The sequence below is a fragment of the Periophthalmus magnuspinnatus genome, chromosome 5, assembly GCF_009829125.3.
Source record: "Periophthalmus magnuspinnatus isolate fPerMag1 chromosome 5, fPerMag1.2.pri, whole genome shotgun sequence".
Taxonomy (NCBI): Eukaryota; Metazoa; Chordata; class Actinopteri; order Gobiiformes; family Gobiidae; genus Periophthalmus; species Periophthalmus magnuspinnatus.
In genome coordinates, this window is record NC_047130.1 from 16,610,774 (window position 1) to 16,638,064 (window position 27,291).

The 27,291-nt window shown below is 39.3% G+C and overlaps 1 protein-coding gene across 1 annotated transcript; it reads right to left on the bottom strand.

Moving 5' to 3' along the window:
* Positions 1-1,960: 1,960 nt before the first annotated feature.
* si:dkey-195m11.8 (fidgetin-like protein 2) lies at positions 1,961-26,956 on the bottom strand. Its single transcript, XM_033966626.2, has 3 exons — positions 26,787-26,956; positions 9,887-10,117; positions 1,961-8,119 (listed from the first exon to the last, which is right to left on the bottom strand). The coding sequence occupies exons 1-3, from the start codon at positions 26,809-26,811 to the stop codon at positions 7,260-7,262; spliced, it is 1,116 nt and encodes a 371-aa protein (XP_033822517.1). The 5' UTR covers positions 26,812-26,956; the 3' UTR covers positions 1,961-7,259.
* Positions 26,957-27,291: the final 335 nt, after the last annotated feature.

A 27,291-nucleotide genomic window follows, 5' to 3' on the forward strand; every position in this document is an offset into this window, starting at 1 on the left:
TATTTATTTATTTTACTAATTTCTACATTTTATACACACAGAAGAAAGCAAATATATATATAGCAAGATATACGAATGATGTAGCAAAAAACGTAAATATCTCTACTAAATATTTTATGTTATGTTGTTTTCAATTTTAATTTAAATTTTTAAATCCCAAAGTATCCACCCTTTGCTTTGTGGAAAAATATTTTGTAGAGCTATTTTACTGTTTTTCTTTACTACATAATTCCATATATCTTGGTTCATATATTTGATGTCTTCAAATATACTGAACATGTGTGTCCAAACTGACTGGTTTTGTATTTTGTTGCCGGTCACGCCACAGGCAGAGCTCAGAACAGCCGCATGGGGGCGCCACTCTCATCGTCTCAGCTCATCCTTCCTCTTCACCACGTGGAGGTAAGATACTTCATTTGGCCCTTTACGTTTATTTTTACATATTAATTTTGTCCAAACCTGAGGATTTACAAGTTGTTGACATTGTCAGAAATTGTTGCTGTATTAATAAAAGGTGGAGTAGTGCCCATTAACTGGAGAGTTTGAGGTTTAATTCCCATTCTGAGCCAGTATATAATTTAATGGGAAAGGCACATAGGCCTATGAATATCTTACCTTAATCATGGTATCTTTTACTGTAAAATGTAACCTGCTGTAATGTAAACATGTCAAAATTTGGTGAGTGATTGAAAAAACTAACCTTTTAAAATAATTATAGTGATTTTCCATTGCATTTTTAATTAAGATTGCCCTTTACACTTAGGTCCTGGTTTTGTTTTGTTTTAATCCTAGTTTAATCCTGAAGTAGACTTGGTTTGGTCCTGTTGTAGCTCTGGTCTAGTTCAGGTTTAGTCCCAAGTTTTATGTGTTTAAATGTGAATGCAGCCTAAATGGTCTTAAATAGTCGACCATAATCACTTCCCATAAATATAAATATTTGAAAATACTTGTGTAGTACCTGTGCTAGATATTTATCATAGTTTTACAACAGTTAAGTGGCAGTTTGTGGACAAGAAGTTGAAAAGAAAGGAGCAAAAATACAGGAAGTGGCGCTAAGTTCTTAAACAGAATCCCTCAGCCTCTGTCATCAACATCTATAATATATCAACAATTTGTGCAAGGAAGGTATTTTTTTTGATAGTTTAAACCTTCTTTTAACAAAATAAAGATCTTGTCATTTATTTTGATTAGTTTAATCATAACTGTTTTGTAATTTAGACAAGTTTTGGCTCTTGTTCACATTATGGTTGCTAGGTAACAGTTACTATGGAGTCACTTATACAACCAGGAAGTAAAATTATTAACTTGACCAAAACTAGGCAAGAGTTTTAGTGAATCTTAAAAATAATGTTTATAATTTTTACTATAAGCTTTAGTGAAATGAGTGGTGTAACCTGTCACATGCACTTTAAATCTTAATTATTTAAACAAAATATATGTAATGGACCATAAATCGTATTTTCTGGTGTTATAATGTCGTTTCCTCATCACAAACAGACCTGGAGTTTTGTTTTGTTTCATTTACACATATTTAACACACAAACCCTGCATATTTAGGCTGTGTTTTTCTCTCAAACAGAAAGCACTCTTTTCCACCTTGTGATGTCATCAAGTGTTAATACAGGAAGTGATTTACTCTGTTTTTAAACGGCATTCAACTTCTCTAGAAGCATTTGGATCATTTCAGCCCTAGAAATGCCAATCTCTACTGAACTAAAGGTAAAAGGAGCTGTTAACTTGAAAACTACCACTTCATGACATCACAAGGTGGAACAGAGCATTTTGAGCTTTCGAGATGTAGCCAGACTAATAATAAAGTGTTACTCAAACATGTGTGAATGAAACAAAACACAACTCCAGGTCTGTTTTAGAGGGGGTAACAGTGTTATAGCATGACTTAAAGCTCACAAGAGTCAGTTTAGTGTAATATCGGACCTTGAAATAAAGACACAGAGACACATTTTGGTTGGATATCTTCATTTTTCAGGACAACAACAGTCTTTTTGTGAGGTAGGCTAAACACTCTTAACTCAAAAACTGGCAACTGAAACATATGAAATAAATATCGTCCATGAGCGGCATCTTCTACATAATGAGGTAGAGATGGTCACACAAATGTACAGTTTAAAATGTACAAATATGATTCCATAGGCTGAACACTTCAAATACAAAAATGATTTGATCCAAGCACAATCTGCGTCTGGCTTTGAACAAGAGCTTTGGACGTTTGCTAAGCGCTGGATTTCAAAATATGGGGCCAATTTTCAATAGATTTTTTTTGTTTTAGTGAAAGATTAAAAAAAAAAATGTTCTCACAATTTGATATTGGGGAAAATATTTTATGTTGTTAAAAGATTCAATTTGAGATAAAATAAGTTGATTTTACTCAAAAATGTCACGTTCTGGTGTAAACACTGCCTGGCCGCTTCATTAGGAACACCTGGAACCATGCTTTTAGACTACTCCTGTATTTAGTCCTAGTCTTTTTCTGTTTTAGTCCTGGTTTAGACCTGGTTTAGACCTGGTTTATTCCTGGTTTATTCCTGGTTTAGACCTAGTTAAGTCCTGGTTTAGACCTGATTTAGTTCTGGTTTAGTCCTGGTGTAGTCCTGGTTTAGACCTGGTTTAGACCTGGTGTAGTCCTGGTTTAGACCTGGTTTAGACCTGGTTTAGACCTGGTTTAGACCTGGTTTAGACGTAGGTTAGACCTGGGTTAGACCTGGTTTAGACGTAGGTTAGACCTGGGTTAGGTTAGGTCTTAATCATGATCTGTAATGATGTGACTAGTAGCAGGTTCGTCGTGGCTGGGTGTTCATAATGACCAGGCCGTGTGTGTGTGTGTGTGTGTGTGTGTATACATGCACACATATCGTCCTGTTGTTGAACCTATGGCACAAGTTGTAAATGAAAATAGTTGGTGTCATTGTGAAGAACGCGCATGTAAAAATACTGACAAACACTGAACATCATATATATATATTTATATATATTTAAGACATTTGTTCGTTTGATATGTTTTGGAGTGCTTTGCTTCCACATCCACAAAACCTTGTTCTCCCCACTGTTTACTATAGACTAACACGTAATATAGCATTCAATTTAATTTCATTTCTCAAAACAAAAACAAAAAAACTAAGAATTACATCTCTACACGAAGAAAATAGGTTTTGTTTCTCTACAAACCTCACTGATGAAAATTATGGCATGAAAATTACCCATAAAAAACATGTGATACATTCATCGTTTCAGGCCGTGGTTTTCCCCACAGAAAAGCAGCGTGTTTGGGTGTGTGTGAGCGGTTCTCAAGCGGTGGTCCGGGTCCTAGTTCTAGTCTTGGTTTAGTTCTAGTGTAGTCCTAGGTTTTGCAACAAGTTAGTTCGTCATAGTCTAGTTTTAGTCCTAGTTAGGTCCTAATTTGTAGAGTTGCCTGGTTTAGCCGTGGATGTATTTTTGGATAAGCTCAGTCTTAAACTTGTTGTAGTCCTGGTTTAGACTGAGGTTTAGTCAGAGTTTACACCTAGCTTAGTCTTTAACTGCATGTGATCTCGGTTTAGTCTTTGGTTAGTCTTCATCATGGTTTAGCCCTTTTTTGCTCTGGTTTAGTCCCTAACAAGTCCCAGTTTAGACTTTGTTTAGTCCTTAATAAATTCTTCTGGCTTAGTCCTAGTTTGATAATCACTTGTCTATTCATATGTGCTTATAATATAATATGTATGTAAAGTCTAGCATGCATTAAAAAGTAGTCCCTGTTCAGTCCTGGTTCAGTCCTGGTTTAGTCCTGGTTCAGTCCTGGTTCAGTCCTGGTTCAGTCCTGGTTCAGTCCTGGTTCAGTCCTGGTTTAGCCCTCGTTTAGTCCTACAGTTGGTGGTACAAGTCTGAGAACCACTTGTGTTCATATGTGCGTATATAATGTATAATGTAAATGTATGTAAAGTCTAGCATTCATTAAAAGGCCTTATAATTTCCCTGAAGACTTTAAAGTTTGATTCCTCTTCCTTGGGCCCCTAAAGCTCATAGAACCCCACATTCCTAAACTGCACCAACAAAGCCATATCATACATTCGATTTTCATTTTGAGGTAACAAAATTCTTCCTGAGTATTCATTTAAACAACAAAAAATCAACCATTTTCAGAGGGAAATTAATGCAAAAGATTATAATATAAGCAAGAGTTAGAATCGTAATCTGCATGAATTTGAATCTTAAATTTGGAGACTTTAGTTTTAAAACAATGTTTTTTGAATTGAGATTTGGCCAAAAAAAAAAAAATGTTGTAAATAGTGACCGTTTTGCCCAATTAATACAGTTTTGTTCTGTATGTGGAATAACAATAGAAATAATTCAGATAAAAAGAAAACTGGACACATTCAAACTAGTTGAACCATTGCTTACACATAGAGGTAGGTGTACACTTCATTCTATATCAGAATCAGAACATGAAAATGGAAATACTGGTTAAAGATGTATTCTGTAACTTTTCTGTGCCATCTAGCTAACATTTATTTCATTACGGCTGTTTATACTGCTCAAAAATACCTTTAAGTAAAATTACAGTGACTGGGCTTGCCTCTCTACAGATATGACCGATAACTCCCTGGGCACTGGTAAGCTCAATGCCCAAAGCCCAAAGCAATTATGTGGCCATGAAGAAAGTGGAAGACGGTCCACTTGAAAAGTTACATAGTACACCTTTAAGTCTGGAAACAGCATAATCTGCAGGTTGACTTGAACTGAAGCACAACCCATTAAAATTAGAGATGCACCGATCCAGCAGTTTCTGTTATTATAATTTTAAGTGTTTGCCCGATACCAGAGCAGAGACTGAAAATAGCATTTATTTAATTAAAAGTAAAATAAAATGAGACAAAACTACAGACTATATAAAAAAGTGGACTAAGTGAGTGTGACGTCACCCGCAGCGTTCAGCTCCAGTCAAATGAAGCTCATCGAGGCTAGGAGTTATAGCGGCTAATCTGGAGTTGAGCCCCATATTTGGAATTCTGACCACAAGTATCATAGCAACCAAAGAGCCAATCCAGAGTGAGGCTGTTGAAGGTAACGCCCCTTTCCGCCAGCACCACTGGTTTAGCAGGGAGCGGGCGCTTAGCAACACTGTCAATCAAACCTGTTTCTAATGCAAGCGGGAGAAAGAAAGTGCCTGATTTGTCTGTTATTAATGTTCATATCTTGAGTTACGGACACAATGGCGAAATAAAAACTCCAGGATCATGTAGAGCGGGTTAACACAAACATTTTAAGACCAAATTGACGAGTCTGACAGAAGTTTTTCAATAGTAAGTGAATTGGAGCCTTATGTTAGAACGTGGCAGCTAGCAGGTTAGCTACATCCATTTCCATAAACAGTCTATAGACAAAACTGATCTAAATGTGTTGTGTAGCTGTTCTTCATGCCTCAAGTAACAACAGAACAACTTTGTATGAATAAAAATTCAAACATGAGACTTTCTGGGCCGACTACGACCAGGAAATAGTTCAAATACATCAATTCATATTTCCAACCAAGATATCGACTGAACCGATTTTTTTTAAGCTGATATCTGATCCACGAACTTTTTCAGTATCGGTGCATCCCTAATTAAACAATAAGCGGGGGCATTAACACACATAAGAAAAGAGTTCTTCAACAAACTGAAAAATGAGGTAGAAATTTGGAAAACACAAAAATCTGTAAATACTAAAATGTCAAAGCCAAACTGGGCCCTGACCTGAGCGTCGAGGTAAAGTGGTGAATGTGCTAAAGTTGTCCCTCCTATAGTTATTGCTTTCATATTTTTGGTCAGAAATGCTTTTGAGGTATGGTTGAGTATAGTAAAATTTTATCTGTCTTGTCTCCTAGCAGCCAAAATCTTAAAAAAAAAAAACCAACAACAACTGTTAAATCGGTTCATGTGATGTCGTAATTTCATAAACTGCCCATAGTTTAAAATAGAGCTGGAGGACAGGGGGGTATTTTACATTGGTGGGGTATTAAAGGGGGGGTAGTTTTAGTTGTATGGGCTATTTACTGCAGCACATAACATATTTCGATCACTGTTTCCTTTTATTGTTTTGAAAATGCTATATTCAATACAAATTTAGTAACATCTTTAACTCGCCCCTCCCGTTGCTTTCTGCACTAAGTTACTTCCCATTCAGAATGCTATCACAACACAATCAGCGTTCATTTCACGACCAAAACTACTGCACATCACATCAGGTTTGTGAAGTTGTAGTGTGTTGTTTTGTATCATGCTTGTATTTATGGAGAATTGGCTCGGGAGAGATCGCCAAATCACTTAAACATGTATGAATGAGATTTAAAACCTCTTCAGACATGTTTTTGATGAGAGAACAGTGTTATAAATTTGCATAATACCCCCTCTTTAAGGTAAAACATTTTTGCACTATAGTATTAAAACCTAGTGCTATAGGATGAACTGGGCCCAATTCAGTAAGCAATCTAATGATGAGGTTTAACATTTGTGTGTTTTCAGTTTGGATATTTCTTTCAGTGATATCATCAACATTCCCTGGGGGTGTGAAGCTAACCGGAGGCACTGCTCTATCTGAAGCTCCAACTACAACAGGTGAGCTGATTTGTGCAGTTAAACAAGTCCCTCTCAAGTAACATTACAATCACAAGCTAGCTAGCATTAGCCAGCGGGTTTTTCAGTTAGTTACTTTCACCTTTTTGTAGAATATCAAACTCCTAAACTGAACCATGAACGCTCGGACTGATCACAGGCTCCTGAAAATGTGCTGGTTAAATCCATTTAGAATTTTTTCGCTGAGTTTTCAGACTCTTAAAACTCTTTGGCAGTGTTTGCATTGTGTGTGCTTTGTGTCATCATGGTAACTGATAAACATTCGGCCACAGTCAGACATGTAGAACACCCCCAGCATGATGTCACTGCAGAGTATCGTATCAGGTCCCTGCCCTCCATCTGAAATTAGGACATCATATTTGACAATATCGTGAACCTTAACCTGGAAATAAATAGACAAACCTGAGAAAAGACATTTTGACTGTCTTAACGCTAACTGTGTCCAACTAGCATTCCCTGATCATCCCTACAGGGTAAAACACAACCCTGGACCTCTTTGGAAAATACAGGAATAGTGAAAAACATTGCAATAGTAATTCCCTCGTCTCTTGCTACTAAAATTGAATACATCAACATCGTTAAATCTTTTTTTCAGTCACTTTCATTGGTGCTCTAAACACAACCTGAGGTAAGTTTCAATCATAGTGTGTCGAGTTAGTGCCCTCCAGTGGTGTCGTCGGGCCTCGCGTGCGTTGCTGGTATCTTCATGGGCATTCGCTGCTGTGGAAAGCTGTGGTCACCTGATACATTCTCTCCTTGCATTCCTGGCGGTGGGCTGTAGTCCCCTGCCCCGCCATAAGGGGGAGACATCACCGTTTTTGTCAGGTCATACCCATTTCCTTTGCTGTGACCATTCCCGTACTTCCTGTATCTGGAATTCTCTCCATCTGCTGCTCCTTGACCCTCTTCGGACATCTCGAAAGCTTTGCGTTTTACCGGTACGCCCGGATCGGAGGTACCCGCAAGGCTATGAGAGGGGTAACTATAGCTCCCTCCGATGGTGGGTCTAGGCGCCAGGGGGGTCGGAGCACCGATCCCAGAGGGTAGATATGAGGCACTGGGATGGCTGTAACTACTAGACAAGCCCGACTGAGGATAGCATCCGGGGGGGTAGTTGTAAACCGGAGCGCTGGCACTGTAGCTGGGCACGAGGGCAGGTGAAGGCTGGAGAGAGTGGAGAGGCGCGGGGGGCAAAGACGTTCCAGGTTGAGGGCAGTATCCAGACGACAGATAGGTGGCGCTGTTGTAAGCTGGGGGGTATTCCTGAGTGGGGGGCGCGGTGCATGATCCGCTGTACGCCGTATCAGAGGTTAGGTTACTCACGACAGTCACGCTACCAGTCGCGGGGATCCCAACAGCAGGGGAGCCGACCTTACCGCTACTCAAGCCCTCCAGACCGGGGTAGCACTCCACCCCCTGCCCCAGTGCCCACGGCTCGGGTTCAGTCTTTAGGAAAGTCCCAGGCTCCGTGTAGGCCCCAGCTGGAGGAGGCCGGTCGTAAGAAAGCTCCAAACCTACAGGGCAGAGGAAAGGGTAGAAATGGAGGTGAGTAGGATATAAGTGAATTTATCTGCCTGGTGGTACGAACAAGCACTGTGATTGTGATGAGATGTGTGATTTATGTTTTAATAATGGGATTCTGATCAAAGTTCACATTTTAAACAAAATATGAAATGTGAATGATAAGCTAATACAAGAATCACATTTCAGAACATGTTTGTGTTTGTACAGATCTAAACTACAGGGTGGGCAGTTTTTATGGAGAATAAGATGGGAAGTTTGTTGTTTAAGGAGTAAATGATGGTACTTTAAAATTTTCAGCATTTGAAATTTGCTAATTGCGTTCACTCAAATTGTGCTTCTGATTTGATTTATATGACGAATAAGTGTCACATTAAAAAACAAAATTATGCGGCGCTATAAGAATAAATTTGTAACATTTCAACATTAAAATCGCAGTTTAATGAGATAAAAGTCGTACTATTTTTAAATTAAGGTTGGTATTTGAATCGGCGTCAACCCCTAAATAATTAAAGTGAACAGATACTGCAAAAGGCTGGCGCTTGGATGAGTTGAAGCTTTATTTAAATGCCCATTTTACCCATTTTACACGTCCCACATGTTTGTAAGTTATTATTATTATTAGGCAGATCACCACCGGAGATGAGCTGCCACCTCTCCACTCGTACACATCCATCACAAATTGAATGAAGTAGGCTACACTTGTCCCCATGGAGTGACCCAACTCTTCCTTGTAAAAAGCCTGCAGAGTGTGGCGCCCCCTGAGGTTCAATGGGCAGGACACAGGCTGTGCTCCGAGCTGCAAACAGGTGGAGGAGTCTTTACCCATACTCCGCTCCACTCAGCTCCATTTCTCTACTGTTCTAAACGTGGGCATCTTGCACCATCGCCATGTTCAAAGATGTGCTCATTGTGGGTAACGTCAGCCCCTTGTTATGGGCTTGTGGAGCCGTGTGCATTGGGCAGACCTGGTTTTACACATCGATTATAATGTAGCCTAATCTCTGTTGTCACTGTGGATGTTCCAGGTACAATGTGTAAACATGAGTTGCCACTGCCGGACTCCACAAGCCCGTAAACAAGTGTAAACAAGCCCGTAAACAAGTGTAAACAAGTGTAAACAGCTCAAAGCCAAGGGGACGGATTAATGGTGAAAATCGTGCCAAGGCTCCTTTACCTGGCTGTGATGCATGGCCGGTGTCCTGCCCAGGAGCACTCCGCTACAGAGGTGCATGGGGGTCACTCCCAGGAAATACTTCAATAGTTTTATCATTTAAGGCCAGAAATATATATAATGATATGATACGTCCATCATCCATCACAGGTTTTTATTTAAGCTTTTAACTGAAATAAGCGAAATAAGTCTTTATTTTGACTACAACTTTATTCTCGTACAATTATGACTTTAATGTTGAAATGTTAAAGCATTATTCTTTTGGTGCCCACCTTTTTTTTTTTTTTTTTATGTGATTCCTACACTTCATCGTAAATTTATCTTGCAGCCCTATATTTACCTCTGAATTTTGATTTTTGTTTTGTATCTATTGATAACCATGTATTGATTTACTGATGACCAGTGTTACCTGTAATAAACATAAAGCATGATTAGATTTAGACCTGGAATAGTTCTGTTATAGACCTGGTTTAGATCTGGTGGTACTCAGAAAGCCAAATCTTTTGTTTGGTGAAACTGAAAGAGCCAGGGTGTGTTGGTGCTATATTTATGTATTATTTCACAACTTAAAATCAAAGTTCCAAACCTGAATATTTCTCTGCATATCTTTTGAGCAGAGAGGAGGCAGTGAGGGCAGAGATGTCGTCGCTGGCCCAAGGGTAGCCGGGCTGGCCGTATCCACGTCGGGCTGCGGTGGAGTAGGGCTCGTGTTTGTGGGCGGAGGGGGGGGAGGTGGTGGAGCTCACGTCCAGGTGCTGTTCGGGCCACTGGGACAGAGAGGCAGCGTGCTCCGGGGACCAGTGCATCTTCAACAGACCTGGACACAGATAAACACAGGCTTATTAAGTACGCAGAGTGAAAAAAACGTTTGCATTGTTGCCATAGGAATTAACAATAAGTGGTTTTCAGATTTTAGGATGTGATGATGTCATACCAAATGGGAGGCAAGAGACAGATTTTCCTATTGGTTATAATCATGGACTGTATATATAAATGGATATAGCTAACCCGCTAGCCGCCAAATAGTAAGTGATCATGGGCGCGCTTCCAACTCCATTGACAAAAACTGTGTCCCCTCTCTCTGTAACTGCTGCTGTCAGACTCTTCATTTTGGTCTTGAAATGTTTGTATTAACCTGCTCTACACGATCCTGGGGTTTTTATTTTGGTATTTTGTCTGTGAATAAAAAATCATGAGCATTAATAATGACAGCGTCAAATCCAAGCGCCAAGCGCTAGTTTTAGCAAGGTTTGAGTGACAGTTTTGCTCTGTATGTACTGTATGTGTGTGAGTGACTGACTAGTATTGAAATTATATTTGTGACTTTGTTTTTTTAAATCGAGATTCGGTTCACTAACAAATAGTCTCGAAACTCAATAACGATTCCGAGGCCATGATGATAATTAAAACACACACTTTTTCGGTATCGATTCCTGCTCAACTGAGTATCTAGTTTCAAGACTAGTTTTGGTATCGATTAGTATCTGATTTTCGATGCTTTTGACAAACTTAGTCTAAACTACAGGGTTAGCATGTTTGATATATGTGCATAATAAGACCTCATAGAGGCTGAATATTTTGTTGTTTGCAAACTATAGGATTAGCCTTTTCTAATTGAGAAGATTGAAATCACTCGAGCAATTTCTGATTTGGTTGTAATTCATCTTGTAGCCAGAGTAACATGGTTTATTTGGATCCTAATGATTATGTAATACAGGCAGAACCTCCTCTTCTCAGCGGGACAGAGCTTTCTAAAGAAGCTCACACTGCCTCCAGCTCGGACTCCGTGGCGCTAAGCCAAATCACCCTGTGTGTCTGCCATCATCACATTGGGGCTATTGTAGTGGCTCTTAAGTCCACAAAAACACCCCCACTGAGCGTGTCATGTGATTCTGCCCCTATCCCCCAGGAACTGCACCGCCGGGGGGGGGGGGGGGGGCTTTTACTCCATACAAGATAAGTCGCGACAAAAAAATACTTTGAGATTGTCTTTAATAGGTGCAAGTTTGGTCAGCTAAGTAAACATCTATATGTAGGTTCTATTAACTAAGAATGGAAGATGTGTCACTACTAAATCAAAATACAATGTAATTTTATATTAAAATTATAAACAAAAACACACATAACCCATCTTTATCCCATTTTATGTAAACGCATTCTCTTCCCTTGAATTAGCACCATAGACCATATAAATGGACATAGCTAACTTGCTAGCCGTCGCATTCCAAATAGGAAGAAAGTGAATGGAGTTTAAAAACACAGTGGATCACCTGTATTACCTCATGACATAACAAGGTGGAAGTGTGTTTTTTATTTGAGAAAAAAAGTCTTATCTTAAATATGCAGGGTTTGTGTGTTAAACATGTGTGAATGAAACAAAACACAACTCCAGGTTTGTAACATGGATCAGAAAATAGCGTGATATGGCCCCTTTAATTTGTACTGTCACAGAAGAAAAGCCATTTTGTTTTTGCTTGTAGCTTTATATAAAACTAAGAACCCAACCAATTCAGAATCGCACCTTTAGCTAAAATGAGGAAGTGCTTTTCAACTGTGTGAGGCTGAAGTGTCACATGTCCAGAACCAGCAGATGGAGCTCCACACGGGCCTTATGTTTATCCTTAAATTAAATGATCCTCAAAACCAATAATCCCGCTCATCTAATCCAGGGATCGCAGTGAACTCGACCGAGACAAGCTCCACCCTCCTCGCCACGTCCCACCCCTGGACTCGAGGACCACTATGAACCTACCTGGATGACTGAGGGATTACACAGATATAAGGCCACATGGGGATATAAAAGAAAGTATTAGCATTTAATGTGGGAAATCACATTCTGTTATTTACAGAAGCAGTGTTTTTTATTATCAGCGTGGTATCCGTATCGAGTATCGACTACAACCCTTGGTATCGTAATCAAGTGTGAAATTTTAGTACCGTGACAACACCGGGAGCAAACCAAGTCTACATCAGAACTAAATGGGGACTAAACAGGGACTAGAACAGGACTAGACTAGGACAAAACCTGGTCTAGAACCAGACTAAACCAAGTTTACATCATAACTAAACAGGGACTAAACCAGGACTCAGTGTGGACACAGTCATAACGAAACACTTTACAACTACACTAAAAATTGTGTTACAGCACACTGCAAAAAATGAAATGTTTTAAATTAAAACAGCCAAAATTCAAAATATTAATATGTATTTTTTTGTTTATAGTTTTTTTTTTTTTTTTTTTTAAAGATGTTTAATGTTTAAGGTCTTGTTTAATGTTTAAGATGTTGCTTTCCAAAACTTACTTAATACATAATTCATAAATACAAGTCCCAAGTCTAAATGAATTGATGATTGATTGATGATTCAAATAAAATAAAAAAGCAAGCCATTTTAAGGTTACTGTTCTAGATTTTTGCAGTTTTAAAATTGTGAAAAGCTCCCAATGATTCACACTCCCTGTATATATAAAGACAAATGAAAACTCACAGCAATGAGTTTAGTAACTAATGTTCACAATTTGCAGAGACCAGAGCGGAGTTTTTCTGTCACGGTAACGCTAACAATGCAAAAGCCTTACTTCTGGTTCGTGGTAAAAAAAAAAAAAAAAGCTTTACAATTGGATGCAGACTTTCATTTGACCCAAAAAGTTGCTTATACAATATATCTGTACTGAGGAAAACAAACTAAAGAAAACAAAAAAATGGGTACCGTCCCTTTAACTCATGTAGATGTATATTTGACGGCGCATTGTCTAATCACTCCCATAGCCTTCAAATGAACCTCAGCTCTTGTCTCAGAACCACTCCACTAATCCAGACTTGATTTGTAAGATTGACAGAACTTAAAGTGTCATGATCCGATACTTCCCAGTGCAAAAAACTCAACGTCTGCCAAAGCCTTATTCCTCCGACAGTGATAAAGATACAAGGCCTGTACTTGAACCATACGGATACTACTATAAGTATCACAATCCCCACGCCTCCCTTGTTTTGTCTGTCATTACTCTGAATCGATTTAGCATGTCAGTTTCGCAGGTATCGCTCACAGCTAACTTAATGCTCACTGCCCAAGCACTGGCACGATGTTTTCAGATATTATCAGATCTCAAACCACATTGGCAACAAACTCTGTTCAATCTGACATTCTGTCAGGGTTAGGGTTCATAGTTGCACCATTCACACTAGCTGAGTTGGTAGAGTGTTTGCAATCCGAAGGTTGGCGGTTCGACTCCCACTCTCGACATAAACATTAGTAGGGCGGTGACATCCTCTGACCCACAGGTTGGTGGTGCAAATATTTTAGCAATGGAGGCATCCTAGGACCACCTGAATAAACTCATGTACCACTACTTGTACACGCAGCACAGTTTGAGAAGTACTGGTCTAAATACAGTCTTTCCCTTCCACATCTTATTTCAGACATGAAACAATAGTTCAGCAGATGGTCCTTAATCTATAGGATGTATATGCCACAGTAATCTACAGCTTCGTCTGGGTTTCTCATTAAAATTGGTGCAGGAATGTGATAACGGCAGAGGGAGGAGGAGGAGAAGGAGCAGGAGGACGAGGCGGCAGAGGCTGTGGACCGGTTCAAGACCAGACTAAAACCAGACTAATGAAGGATTAGAGTGAGAGCTTACAGGAGTGACAGCGTGGTGACTATTTGACCACCAATGGCCCAGCTCTGACCACGGCTCTCACACATTGTGTTTGTAAACATCTTAAGACTATAGTCACTGAAGTAGGGCTCAAAGATTTGAGATCAAATCTAATTGGGATTTTTCTGACAGGCACAGAGATTGTGATTAGATAAATGATTTTTAAAATAATGTGATATTTGAGTTGTTGTTTTTTTTTTAGATTTTGTTATTGGCCTCAATAAATTTAATAAATATTCTTCCCTCCTGCTTTAGGGAAAGGTTTTTTATTATTAATTTGAGCGACAGTAGCTCAGTGTTTGTCCACTGATTCAAAGGTTGGTGGTTTTAATTCCGCTCTCGACATAAACATCATTGGTTGAGTGGTCAGATCCACCGACCCACAGGCTGGCAGTGCAATTCCAGGTCCCACAGATGAATGCTGTCATTGTGTCCTTGGGCAAGACACTTAACCCACCTCTCCCCCAGTGTATGTGTACACTGGTGTAGAATGTGTGTGTGAATGGGTGAGTGGTTCCTTGATGTAAAGTGCTTTGAGCCTTGAAGGTGGAAAAGAGCTATATAAAAAATTGACCATTTATCATGGTCAATTTTTTTTTTTTTTAATTTTTAAAGAAATTAATTCTCGTCACATTTGACCCAATCTTCAAACAGCTGTTAGCCTATGAACCCGGAACCTTCTTGAGGCAAGTCCTAACTTCACTCTACTCCCAAAACTCAAACATGTAAATACTGGTGAAAATTATACAGATAAAAAATCTCCTGAAAATCTCTTGAAAATGAGGAACACCCGCTGTAAGACTCTATTTAAGACTCCGCTTTAAGACTATTTAAAAGGCTGAGTAACTATATTGTATATGCTCAAAAGATGCCTTGCCTTGTGTCTAACCTCTTTGTTAAGTAATGGGGTATGTAATGGGGTTTGTGGGTCTATGGCATTATCAGAGATGAGTGGGACCCCTTCTATAATCTTCCTCTGTGTGGGACCCTCAGTCTCTGCTCGGGGCTTTAGATCAGACTCAGAGCTCAGCCTCAGCTTCTTAACCGTCATTACCACAGACACTGTTCATTTCCTATGTGTCTTAATCAGAGACTGTATATATAAATGGACATGGCTAACCTGCTAGCCGCCGCAGTGATCATGGGCGCACTTCCAGCTCCATCGAATCTGGCTCCTATTCACTTTCCCCTCTCTCTGTAACTGCTGCTGTCAGACTCATCAATATGGTCTAAAAATGTTAGTATTAACCTGCTCTACATGATCCTGGTGTTTTTATTTTACTATTTTGTCTGTAACTCAAGATATGAACATTAATAACAGACAAATCCAGATCTCTCTTCCAGATTGGCCCCTATATCTGCTCTAGCCTCGATGAGCCTCATTTGACTGAAGCCAAACGCTGTGGGTGACGTCACACTCACTTAGTCCACTTCTTTATACGGTCTGTGGTTTTAATGCAACTAAACCAGGACTAAAAGAGGATCAAACAAGGGCTAGACCAGGACTAAATCTGGTCTAAAATAATCTAAGGACACTATATACACTATGTACACTATATAAAAAGAAGTTCTGGCATGACTTTTGTTGATACTGTGTTACTGTTTTGATTACTTAAAAAGTCTATTTCATAAACAGCTTCTGCAGGTGGAAGTTTAACAAAGAAACACGGTTGTAAGAACAGTGAGTCACGTTTCACATTTAGCCAGTTTTGGTTGAAATACTGAATGTGCTAAAATGTACCTAGATAAAATAAAGTACAGTACTGTACTACTTGTAAGGTACTGCTTTTAACTATGGAGCTCAACAGTAACCGCCCATAGATTAAAAAAAAAAAAAAAAAAAAAAATTAAGTTTGAAAGCTCAGCTGTGTAATTAATGACCACAAGACCTAGAATTTTATTTAAAATCTGTTTCTGAATCTACTGAGTCATTAAAACATTTCGCAGAACCTTGTGTTGTAAATGTGCTTTTTGGACTTAAAACAACCGTGTTATGGATATTAGTAAATGATCACATTTTTATACAGCACTTTTTCACCGTCAAGCCTCAAAGCTCTTTACATCAAAGAACCACTCACCCATTCACACACACATCATACACCAGTGTACACAGACCAGGGGGCCAGGGGGTTAAGTGTCTTGCCCAAGGACAAAACAGCAGCATTCATCTGTGTGAGCTGGAATCGTGCCGCCAAATGTTTTTGTAGAGGTAACATTATAACATGGCAAAAATCTCAATTTTGCGTAATATAGGACCTTCAAGTTACATTTTGTCTCAGTTTTAAAGCAATTTCAATAGAAGGTTACACATACACTGTACGTTTACATCAGATGCCCTTCCTGACACAACCATCAGACCTCCATCACCACCACAGAGTAAAACATATTACTTTAAAACTGCCCATAATCAAATAAAGTCAAATTATGCTTCTGTGACTGCATTCTGGTATTGAATTTCCTCAGTCTAAGGTCTTCCTTCACATAAGTCATGCCTGTTAGCGTTAGCCACAGTTAGCTGGTGAGTGCATGGTCCATTGCCTGTTCAGTTTGAGTAATTAGGGGTTAATTAGATGAAAGTCTCAGTGGGGGAGGGGTCCAGGGCACAGGGATTTGGGGGTCGAGTGAAGCAAGCAACAAAATCTGCATGTATTGTAACTATTTGGGGTGATAGCTGCAGACCAGGACTAAAACCAGGACTAAACCAGAACCAAACTAGGACTAAACCAGGACTAAACTAGGTTCAAATTCTGAATTAAATGTGGTTAGGCCTGTACATCATCTCACTAGGGCTAAGCCATGTCAAAGCCAGAAATAAACCAGAACTCAACCAGGTCTTGGACAGATCTAAAACAGGGCTTAAGCAGGTCTTAACCAGAACTAAACCAGGTCTAAACTAAAACAAGAATCAGGAATTTAGCTACACTTTGTCTCACTAGGGTGGTTCATGTCAAAACCAAAACTAAACCAGAGCCAAACCTTGTTTTGCTAGTTTGACCATGTCAAAACTGGGACTAAACCAGAACTCAACCCGGTCTAAACCAGGAATAGTGTCACAATATATAAAAAAATTCATACTCGATTTTGATACTAAATAATAAACTTGATGCACAAAACCGATTCTGATACCACAGTGATAATAAAAACACTCTTTCTTTAGACAATAGAATGTGATTTTTAACATTAAATGGTAGTACTTTCTTTTCTATTCCCATGTGTCTTATATTTGTGTAATCCCTCAGTCGTCGTTAACTATGAGTAAATAGGAATAGGCCTACACTAGCTCTATACCTGGTGTAAAACGTGTCAAAACCAGGACGAGGACCAGAATAAACATACTAAACCAGGATATGTATATCAACATAGGCTTCAGTATTTTGACAGCAACTATTATATACTATACTACTGCGACTACTGTCACCACCACTACTACTACTGCTATTTGAAAGCTTTGATGTATTGGTTCTTGCTGTCCGGCAGGCAGACACTGGTCACTTATCGGATGAGTCAGTTGTGTGGAATGCCAAGAATCTAACCTGAGATCTATTTACAAAGCACATGTCAGCCCCAGGCGCCTCACACTGTCCACTCTTCAGGCTAAAGCAGAAGAAGACCTGTATGGAGAAGGATTATGCAACAAAAGATTTAAAAGATCAAAATATCCAAAATCAGATTCTAATCGATACTAAATCCAATACTGAAAAAAGATGCTCAGTTTAACAAGTATTGATACTGAACAATCTCATAAACATGAACAGTTAGAACAGTTTAGTGTAATCTTGAACTTTCTCAACACCTAAACCATGACTAAACTGTGACTAAACCAGGATTAAACCAGGATTAAACCAGGACTAAATCAGTACTGAACCAGGACTAGATCAAGACAAAATCAGGACTAAATCAGGACTAAATCAGGACTAAATCAGGACTAAACCGGGACTAAACCAGGACTAAACCAGGCCTGAACCAGGACTGAACCATGATTAAACAAGGACTAAATCAAGACAAAACAAGGACTAAATCACAAGGACTAAATCAGGACTAAACTGGGACTTTCTTGAACAGATTTAGAATAATCTTGAACTTCGCTAGCACCAGTTTAGAACCACATTTGCTGTAATGATTGATAAAATTAGGTTAGAAACGATAGAAACGATAGAAGATAAATATATGTATCATCGTGTAAGTATTTTTATACTGCTGAAAAGGGGTTTAACACATTCAAAATTTGAGGGAAAAAAAATACAAATGAAACTAGATGAAGCTTTATTAGATCTGAAAATCTGCGTGAAATACTTTTACTTCTTACTCTTTAAGTATATTTTTAAACGGGGATTTTAATTGTTTTACTTAAATAGATTTCTTCATGTGATACTTTTACTTGAGTATTTTTGGCTCCAGTATCTGTACTTTTATTTAAGTAACACAATTACTTCTTCGACCACTTCGAGTTTGAAATTTTAGTATCATGACAACACGACTACTGTTACTACTAATACTACAGCCGATACTGCTACTAGTGCCACTTGTATCAGCCCTCACTATTAGCACCATTTGTACTACTTTACTGCTTACCCACTGTACCAAACATTTCGAAACACTTCTTCAGGAAACTATTTAGGAATTGATCATTCTCACAAATACATTCAAAATTGTTTCATTTTGTTGCCATGTTTAAGCAATTTTTCTTATTATCGCTTTAGCAAATCAGCCCAAACAGCCACTTTACCTCCAGCTCTGATGAATGACCCCTGTATCAACACATCGTCATTTATAACAGTTAGTCCCATTTACACCAAAGATCCACCCCTGAGCTTTGTGAAATAGCTCTGCCATTTTGTTCTATATTTCCCGTGTTTGTTATGCTCATAATGTAAATGCAGGCGAGGCTGTTATGTAAGCACTGCCAGAGGTGGGTACAGAAGCCAAAAAATTGTACTTAAATGAGAGTAACATTACGATACTAAAATTTCAGACTCAAGTTCAGCACAAAGGAATAGACTCAATACGCGATTGCTAATAGAAACTCTCTTTTAGACAATATACTGTGATTTTCTTCTTTGTTTTCTTTTCCCATGTGTCTTATATCTGTGTAATCCCTCAGTGTCCAGTAGGTTCATAGTGGTCCATGGTGTGTACCTGTCTATGTGTCTTATACTTGTGAAAAATACAGCTCTACATCATTATAAAGATATTCAGCAAAGGTTCATTTCTGTCCTGCAAATGGGACTTTTTTAATATCAATATCTGCTCAAATGAGAATCTAGTTTTGATACTAGTTTTAGTATCGATTAGAAGCTGATTTTCTATGCTTTTGGCAGCTCTACTTCTTAATAATATTACTAGTACATAGTAGTGGTCCAAGTATTTAGGGAATCTACTACACTAGTTTAACTGTCGTAAATTCTGATTTATAATTTGAAGTGAATGTTTGAACAAAACATGAAACAAAAATGAGACAAACTAAATCATATCTGAAGGAGCAGCAGGAGACACAAACATAAGTACTATACTCATATTGTCAACATAAAGCTTTTGTCACCAAGGTCACAACAGGACTCAACCAGGACTAAAGTAGGACTAAAGTAGGACTAAATCAGAACTGAACCAGGACTAAAGTAGGACTAAAGTAGGACTAAATCAGAAGTGAACCAGGACTAAAGTAGGACTAAACCTAAACTAAAGTAGGACTAAAGTAGGATTAAATCAGGACCAGGACTAAAGTAGGACTAAACTGGGCCAAAGTAGGACTAAACCAGGACTGAACCACGACTCAACCAGGACTAAAGTAGGATTAAATCAAGACTAAACCAGGACTAAACTAGGACTAGGACTGGACTAGAACGGGACTAAAATGGGACTCGTGTGTGGCTTGTAGACTTGCTCACATTGGAAAGTTTAACCTAAATGTTTATATTTACCTAAGAGTACTGTTACACTGTAAAAATATTATTCCTCAAGTACTAGTACTAGTACTTAAGTAACTATGTACTTTTTATGCATAGTTACTTAAGTAAAATCAATGGAGTAAATGTAACTACTCCATTGCAGTACTACTATCTACCTGCAGGCCAAAGCTGCTAGTGCTTTCATAATCACAGGCCAATAAAACCATCAGTGAAGAATTAGAAATAAAATAAAGATTAGTTTTTGCTGATCAAGAAAATCGACTATGCATTAGAGCGGCTAGCTTAATAAAACTGAATCAATATCACAATTTGAATGGACGCAACACAGCAGCACCCCCAGCCTCACTGTTAGCGTCACTACTTCCAGTCCAGTTGAATCTCTACGAGGTTTTTGCCGAGTCACACTAAAATAAACATTTAAGGCAGTGGACAGGGAGCTGCGGGTGGATGTGACTGACAACATGTTAAACACTACACAAATAAAATGAATACTTCACCTGAGACACTTTTGAGACATGTTTGTGTCTCAATCCTAACGCTAATTTTGAGGCATAATAAATATTTGAACAACACCACAAACTGACGTATTCTTTATTTAATTGTTTATTTTATGTTTTCAAATTTTAATCAAAGCAAGCTTTGAGACACAGTGAGCTAGCTAGCGTGCTAAGGTCCGTTCATGTTTAGTCCTGGGTTAGTCCTAGTTTTGTCCAGGGCTAAACCAGGTCTGAACTAGAACTAAATCAGGACTAAACCAGGACATATGAGTACTACGAAGTCTAAAGTCCATTATTATTTAGTCTTAGATAAGTAAGGAACTAAACCAGGTATAAACCAGGACGAAACCTGGACAGATTACTGCGAAATCCATTAATATTTAGTCTTAGGTTAGCTCTAGTTTTGTCCAGGACTAAACATTGTCAAAACTAGGACTAAACCAGGACTAAACTGGGTCTCAACCAGGTCTAAACCAGGAAAGACAAGTAATGCTAAATCTAATTCTAAAGTCCCTTCATGTTTAGTCCTGGTTTAGTCCTGGTTTAGTCCCAGTTTTTGCTCTTTTTTCAAACATGCCCCTCCCCTTCTCACACTGAATCCAGTCCATAGTCCTGTCTGTGTGGTCAACCTGCCTCCCCTCCCCCAAGCCTTTAGCCATTTAGCTCGCGCACACATGTTAGCGCTTATTGTGTCCGCTCATATATCAGGCTAGCTCAGCAGCTGACCAGCACACTGCCCAAAGCCCTCCCATCTGCCCTTCAGCGCTGCTCTTTCCATGTCATTATACCGCTACCGCAGGCACTAGCCAGCCAACCATGTCCATGAATGGTGTTGACTACTATAATGGGGACGTGAGCAGCGCTACATTTAGCCTAACAAGCTTTTATGACAGCTAATGTGAGTGTGGGGCTGCACTATTAGCTTTTGACACTGGGTTGATAATGATATGAGTTGCACACAATCACTTCTCCTTAGCAACACCTAGCTAACATCCCTAAAATACGCGTTTAGTTCACTAGAATGCAGGACATAATAAGGCAGAGCTCTGATCACGCATATCTCATGTGTTAGACCTATTTTAGTCCTAGTGTAGTCCATGGTTTGGTCTCCATGGAGATTGCTTTGTCTGGAATGTTCCTCATTATGGCTTTTAACTTGCTTTTAGTCAACTGTAGGTGTAAGAAAAATGGTAGAAATATACCTTGAAAAACATGGATTCTTATTGTGAGCTGGCTTGTCTCCCCACAGATCTGACTTGTAACCTGACTTGGGGAGGGGGGGCTCTATTGGAGCTGCAAGATTATGGTCAATTTTTCTGGACACGTTAAAAATGTGAAGTTTGAAAAGATTCCTATTTTTAACCATAAATCACAAATCTATGCGATCACCATTGCTATGTTAGTCTGAAAAATCACAACTGGACATTTGTAGCACAAGACAAAGTTTAAATCTGTCACGTGGACAAATCAGGATGTTTCGCTGCTTCTTGAGCAGTGAAACGTCTTCACTCGAGCGATTTGTCCAGTTGACAGATTTAAACTTCTTTTTTTTGCTATGGATCAGACCTGGATGACTGAGGGATTACACAGACAACTGGATATTTGTCTAAACTGGGACTAAACCAGGACAAAACCAAGACTAAACCAAGACTAACCCAGGACTAACCGAAGACTAAACCAGTGCTAAACCAGGAGTAAACCAGGAAAGCCCAGTGCTGCTAAATCAGTAATAGGACAAAACAAATACATCTCTAACTAGTTCTGAGTTGTACTAGTTTTGTTCAGGACTAAAACTTGTCAAAACCAGGTCTAGGTCAGATCTAACCCAGGTCTAAACTAGAACAGAACAGTACTACTACACCAGTAATACTCGCAAGAAGTTCATTCATGCTTAGTCCTGGGTTAGTCCGTTTTTCCAGGACTAAACTTTGTAAAGACTAGGACTAAACCAGGACTGTTTTATCCTGCATAAAAACTGCTAACCATGTAGTCTTTACAAACAGGTTCTTAAATCGTTCCACCCTAATTTCACCTGACCCAACCAAACTGTCCCATCGTCCCTACATGTCCAGTCCGCTCCCATATTCCCAGGTCCAAACACGGGACAGTTGTGAGTTTGGAGGAGCAAGCAGGAGCACGTAGCTTATGTCCCTGTGGGAAAAACAGCAGCATGTGAGTCTTTGTAATGTCAAGAATGTAACGCTGATGTGATGGAGACTGCAGTTTGCTCAGAAACCTCAACAATAAACCGGGTCAAGTCTTGGTTTAGTTCTAGTTTAGATCTGGGTAAGTCCTGGGCCTGGTCTTAAGTGGTATGTATGATTTTGATTTGAAATATCACAAAACCTGACCTATTTATATCCCCAGATACAAGGTAGACACGTTCACATCAAATATGTTTTTTTACTAAAGCTGATTTATTCTTAATTACAAAAACACTGGACATGATGAACAAATTATTTCTGTTATAATTTAGTGTTTTGAAAGCATGACTCTAGTTGAAATCCAGTTGGGTTAAACCTAAAATGACTCACTCTTATCTGAACGGTCACTGCCTAAACCTCAGCACCTGCAGCTAATCATGACTCAGTGCTAGTAGTCCTAGTTTAGTGTAGTCCTGGTTTAGACCTGGTTTAGTTCTGTTTTAATCCAGATTCCCCCCGATTAGACCTGGTTCAGTCCTTGTTCAGACCTGTTTTTGTGTTTGTCTGTGTCTTTGAATGTGCTCGTAAATCCCTCTTTCATTATTCCGATCAGGTGACGCCGTAATCCCGTTAAAGCCTCGTCTAATCAATATGGCCCTCGTCAATAAAAGCAGATTAATCACACGATAGGGGCCTGTTCTTCTAGGGTTTACCCACGCACACCGCTAGGGACCTGTTCTGGAGCGGAGGGTTTACGCACGCACACCGCTCTGGAGAAGCTTCAAATTATCAACACATTTAAGGCTGGAGGCTGCACAAGTAACCGTAATCAAATCGAAATAATTGCTTTAAAGGTGCACTATGTAACTTTTCTGGTTGAGGGTCTGCCAGCTGCTTGTCTCCATGCCGATGTAATAGCTTTGCCTGGAATTAAATGTGATCCATCTTCATAGAGACAACTACGCCAGGTTACAAGTCAGGCCTGTGGATGTGCGATTCCGCTCATGGTGAAAATGCATGTTTTTCTAGGTTTTATTTTTAGCGATTAAGGCGAGATAAGGTTAATGCCACACTGTGGAAGATTCAAGCCAAAGCAGTTACTATTAAATATCTCCATGGAGACAAACAAAAAGTTACATAGTGTGCCTTTAAACAGCAATGGCTGCAGTGATTTAATTATCTGCAAACAGGAAAAAATCTGCTAATTTTGTAGTTTGGATTTAATTTTACTATGATAATATCATCCATTTTTTTCCAAATTTTAAGTCATCAATGATTAGATTTTCGTGTTATGTTTTAGAATTAAGTTTAATTTCAAAACATTTATAGAAGCAAGACAAAAATATAAACAGCAAAAATAATCTGAGAATCACCAATAAGAAAATATTTCAGGAAATGCCAGAGTTCTTACTTTGGAGAACTGAGTAACTCCAGTGCAGTGGGTGTGCAGGAGGGAGAGGGAAAGGCTCATTTTCAGTGTCATGGCGTCTTGACTGCAGGAGGATAAAGATTACTCAAACATTCACAAATCTCTTTAAATACTTGAATACTACTATATTCTAATCTCAAATTTGATTGCAATGAATCTTGCAGTGTGGTGTAGGGTTTTTTATGATACTAAAATTTCAAACTTGATTTCAATACAACCAATTCTGATTCCACTGTGATAATAAAAGCACTCTTTCTTCAGACAACAGAATGTGATTAAACATTAAATGTTGGTACTTTGTTTTCTATTCCCATGTGTCTTATATCTGTGTAATCCCTCAGTGTCCAGTAGGTTCATAGTGGTCCATGGTGTGTACTCGTCTATGTGTCTTATACTTGTGAAAGAAACAGAGACATCATTATAAACACATTCAGGAAAGGTTCATTTCTGTCCTGAGAATGGGACTTTTTTAGTATCGATATCTGCTCAAAGGAGAATTTAGTTTCGATACTAGTTTTAGTGCGATCAGTATCTGAGTTTTGATACTTTTGACAACCCTAGCCTATGTACATGTAATTGTACACAAACTACTGCTCAGCTTTGCCAAAAAGAAGCAAAAACAGTAGAAGTTGTGTGAAATTCCAAAGTCGGAGCCTGGAGACTGCACTGGTAAAGCCATTAACATTTCTGCCTTTTGACACAACTCCTCCAGGAACAGCTGCTCCTGTCTGTGCTCCTGTCTGTGCTCCTGTCTGTGCTCCTGTCTGTGCTCCTGTCTGTGTGCTCCTGTCTGTGTGCTCCTGTCTGTGCTCCTGTCTGTGTGCTCCTGTCTGTGTGCTCCTGTCTGTGCTCCTGTCTGTGCTCCTGTCTGTGTGCTTCTGTCTGTGTGCTCCTGTCTGTGCTCCTGTCTGTGTGCTCCTGTCTGTGCTCCTGTCTGTGTGCTCCTGTCTGTGCTCCTGTCTGTGCTCCTGTCTGTGTGCTCCTGTCTGTGTGCTCCTGTTGGTGTGGACCTGCGTGTGGATAATTGGATAATTTCAATCAAGTCGGCACCTTTAATCATATCTACCAGCCTTTTTAAATCTACTTGCAAGTTGGTGGACCATGTTCAGCTGTTTTTTAGTCCAGGTTTAGTTCTGACTGTCTTGGGTTTGCGACTTATATTTATCCCATGTTTAGTCTTGAGTATGTTCTAATTACAGCCATCACATGTTTTGGGTCTGTGCTTAGTCCTGGTTTAGTTCTCGTTTGAGTTCAGCTGAGTCCTTGAAATAGCCCTGGGATCGTCCTGGTTCAGTTCTGGTTTAATCCTTGTTTAGTCCTGGTTTAGTCCTGGTTTAGTCCTGGTTTAATCCTTGTTTAGTCCTGGTTTAGTCCTGGTTTAATCCTTGTTTAGTCCTGCTCTAGTCCTATTTTTAACTCTGGGTTAGTCTTCGGAAAATATCCTAAATTTAATTGTAAGTTAAAGCTGCACACAGATTTTCGGGTGGAAGGTCTGCCACTTGCTGGTCTCCATGGAGATGCTATTGTTTTCTCTGGAATGTTCCACAGAATGGCATTAGGCATATCTTCCTGCATTTATTCTATTACCGGGGTTTTTTTTTTGCTAACAAAATGATTGCAATAATACTGTAAGCGGGAACGCCTCTCCACAGATTTGACCTGTAACATGGCCTGGTGGCTTCGCTTGTCTCCATGGCGATAGATAAAGTTTAATGCCATACTGGGAAACATTGCAGGCAAAGCAATAACATCTCCACGGAGACAAATGGCATAGCAGTTTATCCATTAGTATGTTTTTGCTATATTTATTTTTGATAGGGCTGAATAATTTGGGAAAAATATTGAATTTTTCAGAGCATTGAGATTAGATTTTTGATTTTTGTTTTAATAAAAGGGAGAGAGGTGCATCTGACACACAGGGAGGGCATCTGACACACAGGGAGGGCATCTGACACACAGGGACATTTCAGAACATAATTGTACAGATCTAAACTACAGGGTTAGCAGTTTTGATGCAGAATAACACAGGAGATTTTGTTGTTTATGGGGGAACTGCTAAATGCGTTCATTCAAATTGTGATTTTTCAATTTGACAAATTAAGACCCATCATGTTCTCCATAAGTGAAGTAGGTCAGGAAACCGTTTTCAGACCTACTTGGACGGGCGTTTTGTAATGATAATGTGACGTTTCTCTATTGGCTGCATGTCCAACCAATTTCTGCCAGCTAAGCCAATTTGTTCCATCCCCATTCAAACGAAACACATTCATAGAAAAGTTTCACAGATCTTAACTAAAAGCATTGGACTATCCCAGGTTATATCTTTATTCAGAAAGCTTGTGTTTTTGAGTAGTTCTTGAAATTTAAACAAAACAAATACATCATATCACGGATTATATTAGCAGTATCAAATATAAACATCGCCTCACATCCATAGACTTTATAACAGAAGTGGACGTCACCCGTAACGTTCGGTTGCAACAAATAAAGCTCATCGAGGTTAGCAGTTATAGCAGCTAATCTGCAACCACGGACCATATTTGGAAATCCGAGTGCGAAAACAAAGAGCCAAACAGGAGCGAGGCCGTTAAAGGTACACGCTCCTTCGCTGCTAACCACAACTAGCATGCTAACACTAAATCAGCTGTTAAGTCCTGGTTCGAGGATAGTAAAAGTGCTTTGTAATTAGATGCAGACAACAAACAGCAGTCTTATTTTGACACTAAAAACTGCTTTTGCGATATAGCTACACTCTGGCAAAACAAATTCAACTTTACAACACGAAATAAATGTGTACCGCCTCTTTAAGTGCATGTTTTTGTTATTTTTGCAGTTCTGGAGGTGTGTACTCACTGTATGGGGCGAGGGGACTGAGCATTCTGCAGGCCTGGCCCCAGAGGAAGAGGGAGGACTAGCTCCACTCGCTGCTACTGAGGGGCCAGGCTCCTGCTCCTCTTGCCTCGGCCGAAGGTGCTGCTCGTCGAGTACGTTCGCTCACAGTCCGGCCTTCTGCTCTGCTCCATGGTTCATCTCCGACACGATGCAACACGACGCCAACTGCTGAGAAAGATACAGACAAAAATGACAAATTAGTTTGGATGTTGCTGTTAAAGTTGGGTCATATTTATTTAATGCAAGACAAACATAGTGTCCAGTCATATACAGTAACAAGAAGTGAAAAATCGGCTCAAAAATATCGGCAGATCTTATCAGCCGTCAGTTGCTCTGGATTCTACACAATCAATATCGGCCTCAGCCATAAAAAAAACCCTTATCGATCAATCTCTAGTGAAAATGGATTTCAAACTTTCCACACCAGGTACCACCAAAGAAAACATTTGACTTTCTGAGTACCACC

Bases quoted from the DNA above. Each gene is read 5' to 3' on its own strand.
- si:dkey-195m11.8 (XM_033966626.2), bottom strand. From the start codon at position 26,811: ATGCTCAGTCCCCTCGCCCCATACA. The intron at 10,118-26,786 runs GTGAGTACACAC...ATCTGTGTCCAG, and splicing joins CAGTCCCCTCGCCCCATACA to GTCTGTTGAAGATGCACTGG. The intron at 8,120-9,886 runs GTTTGGAACTTT...TCTGCCCTGTAG, and splicing joins ATATGCAGAGAAATATTCAG to GTTTGGAGCTTTCTTACGAC.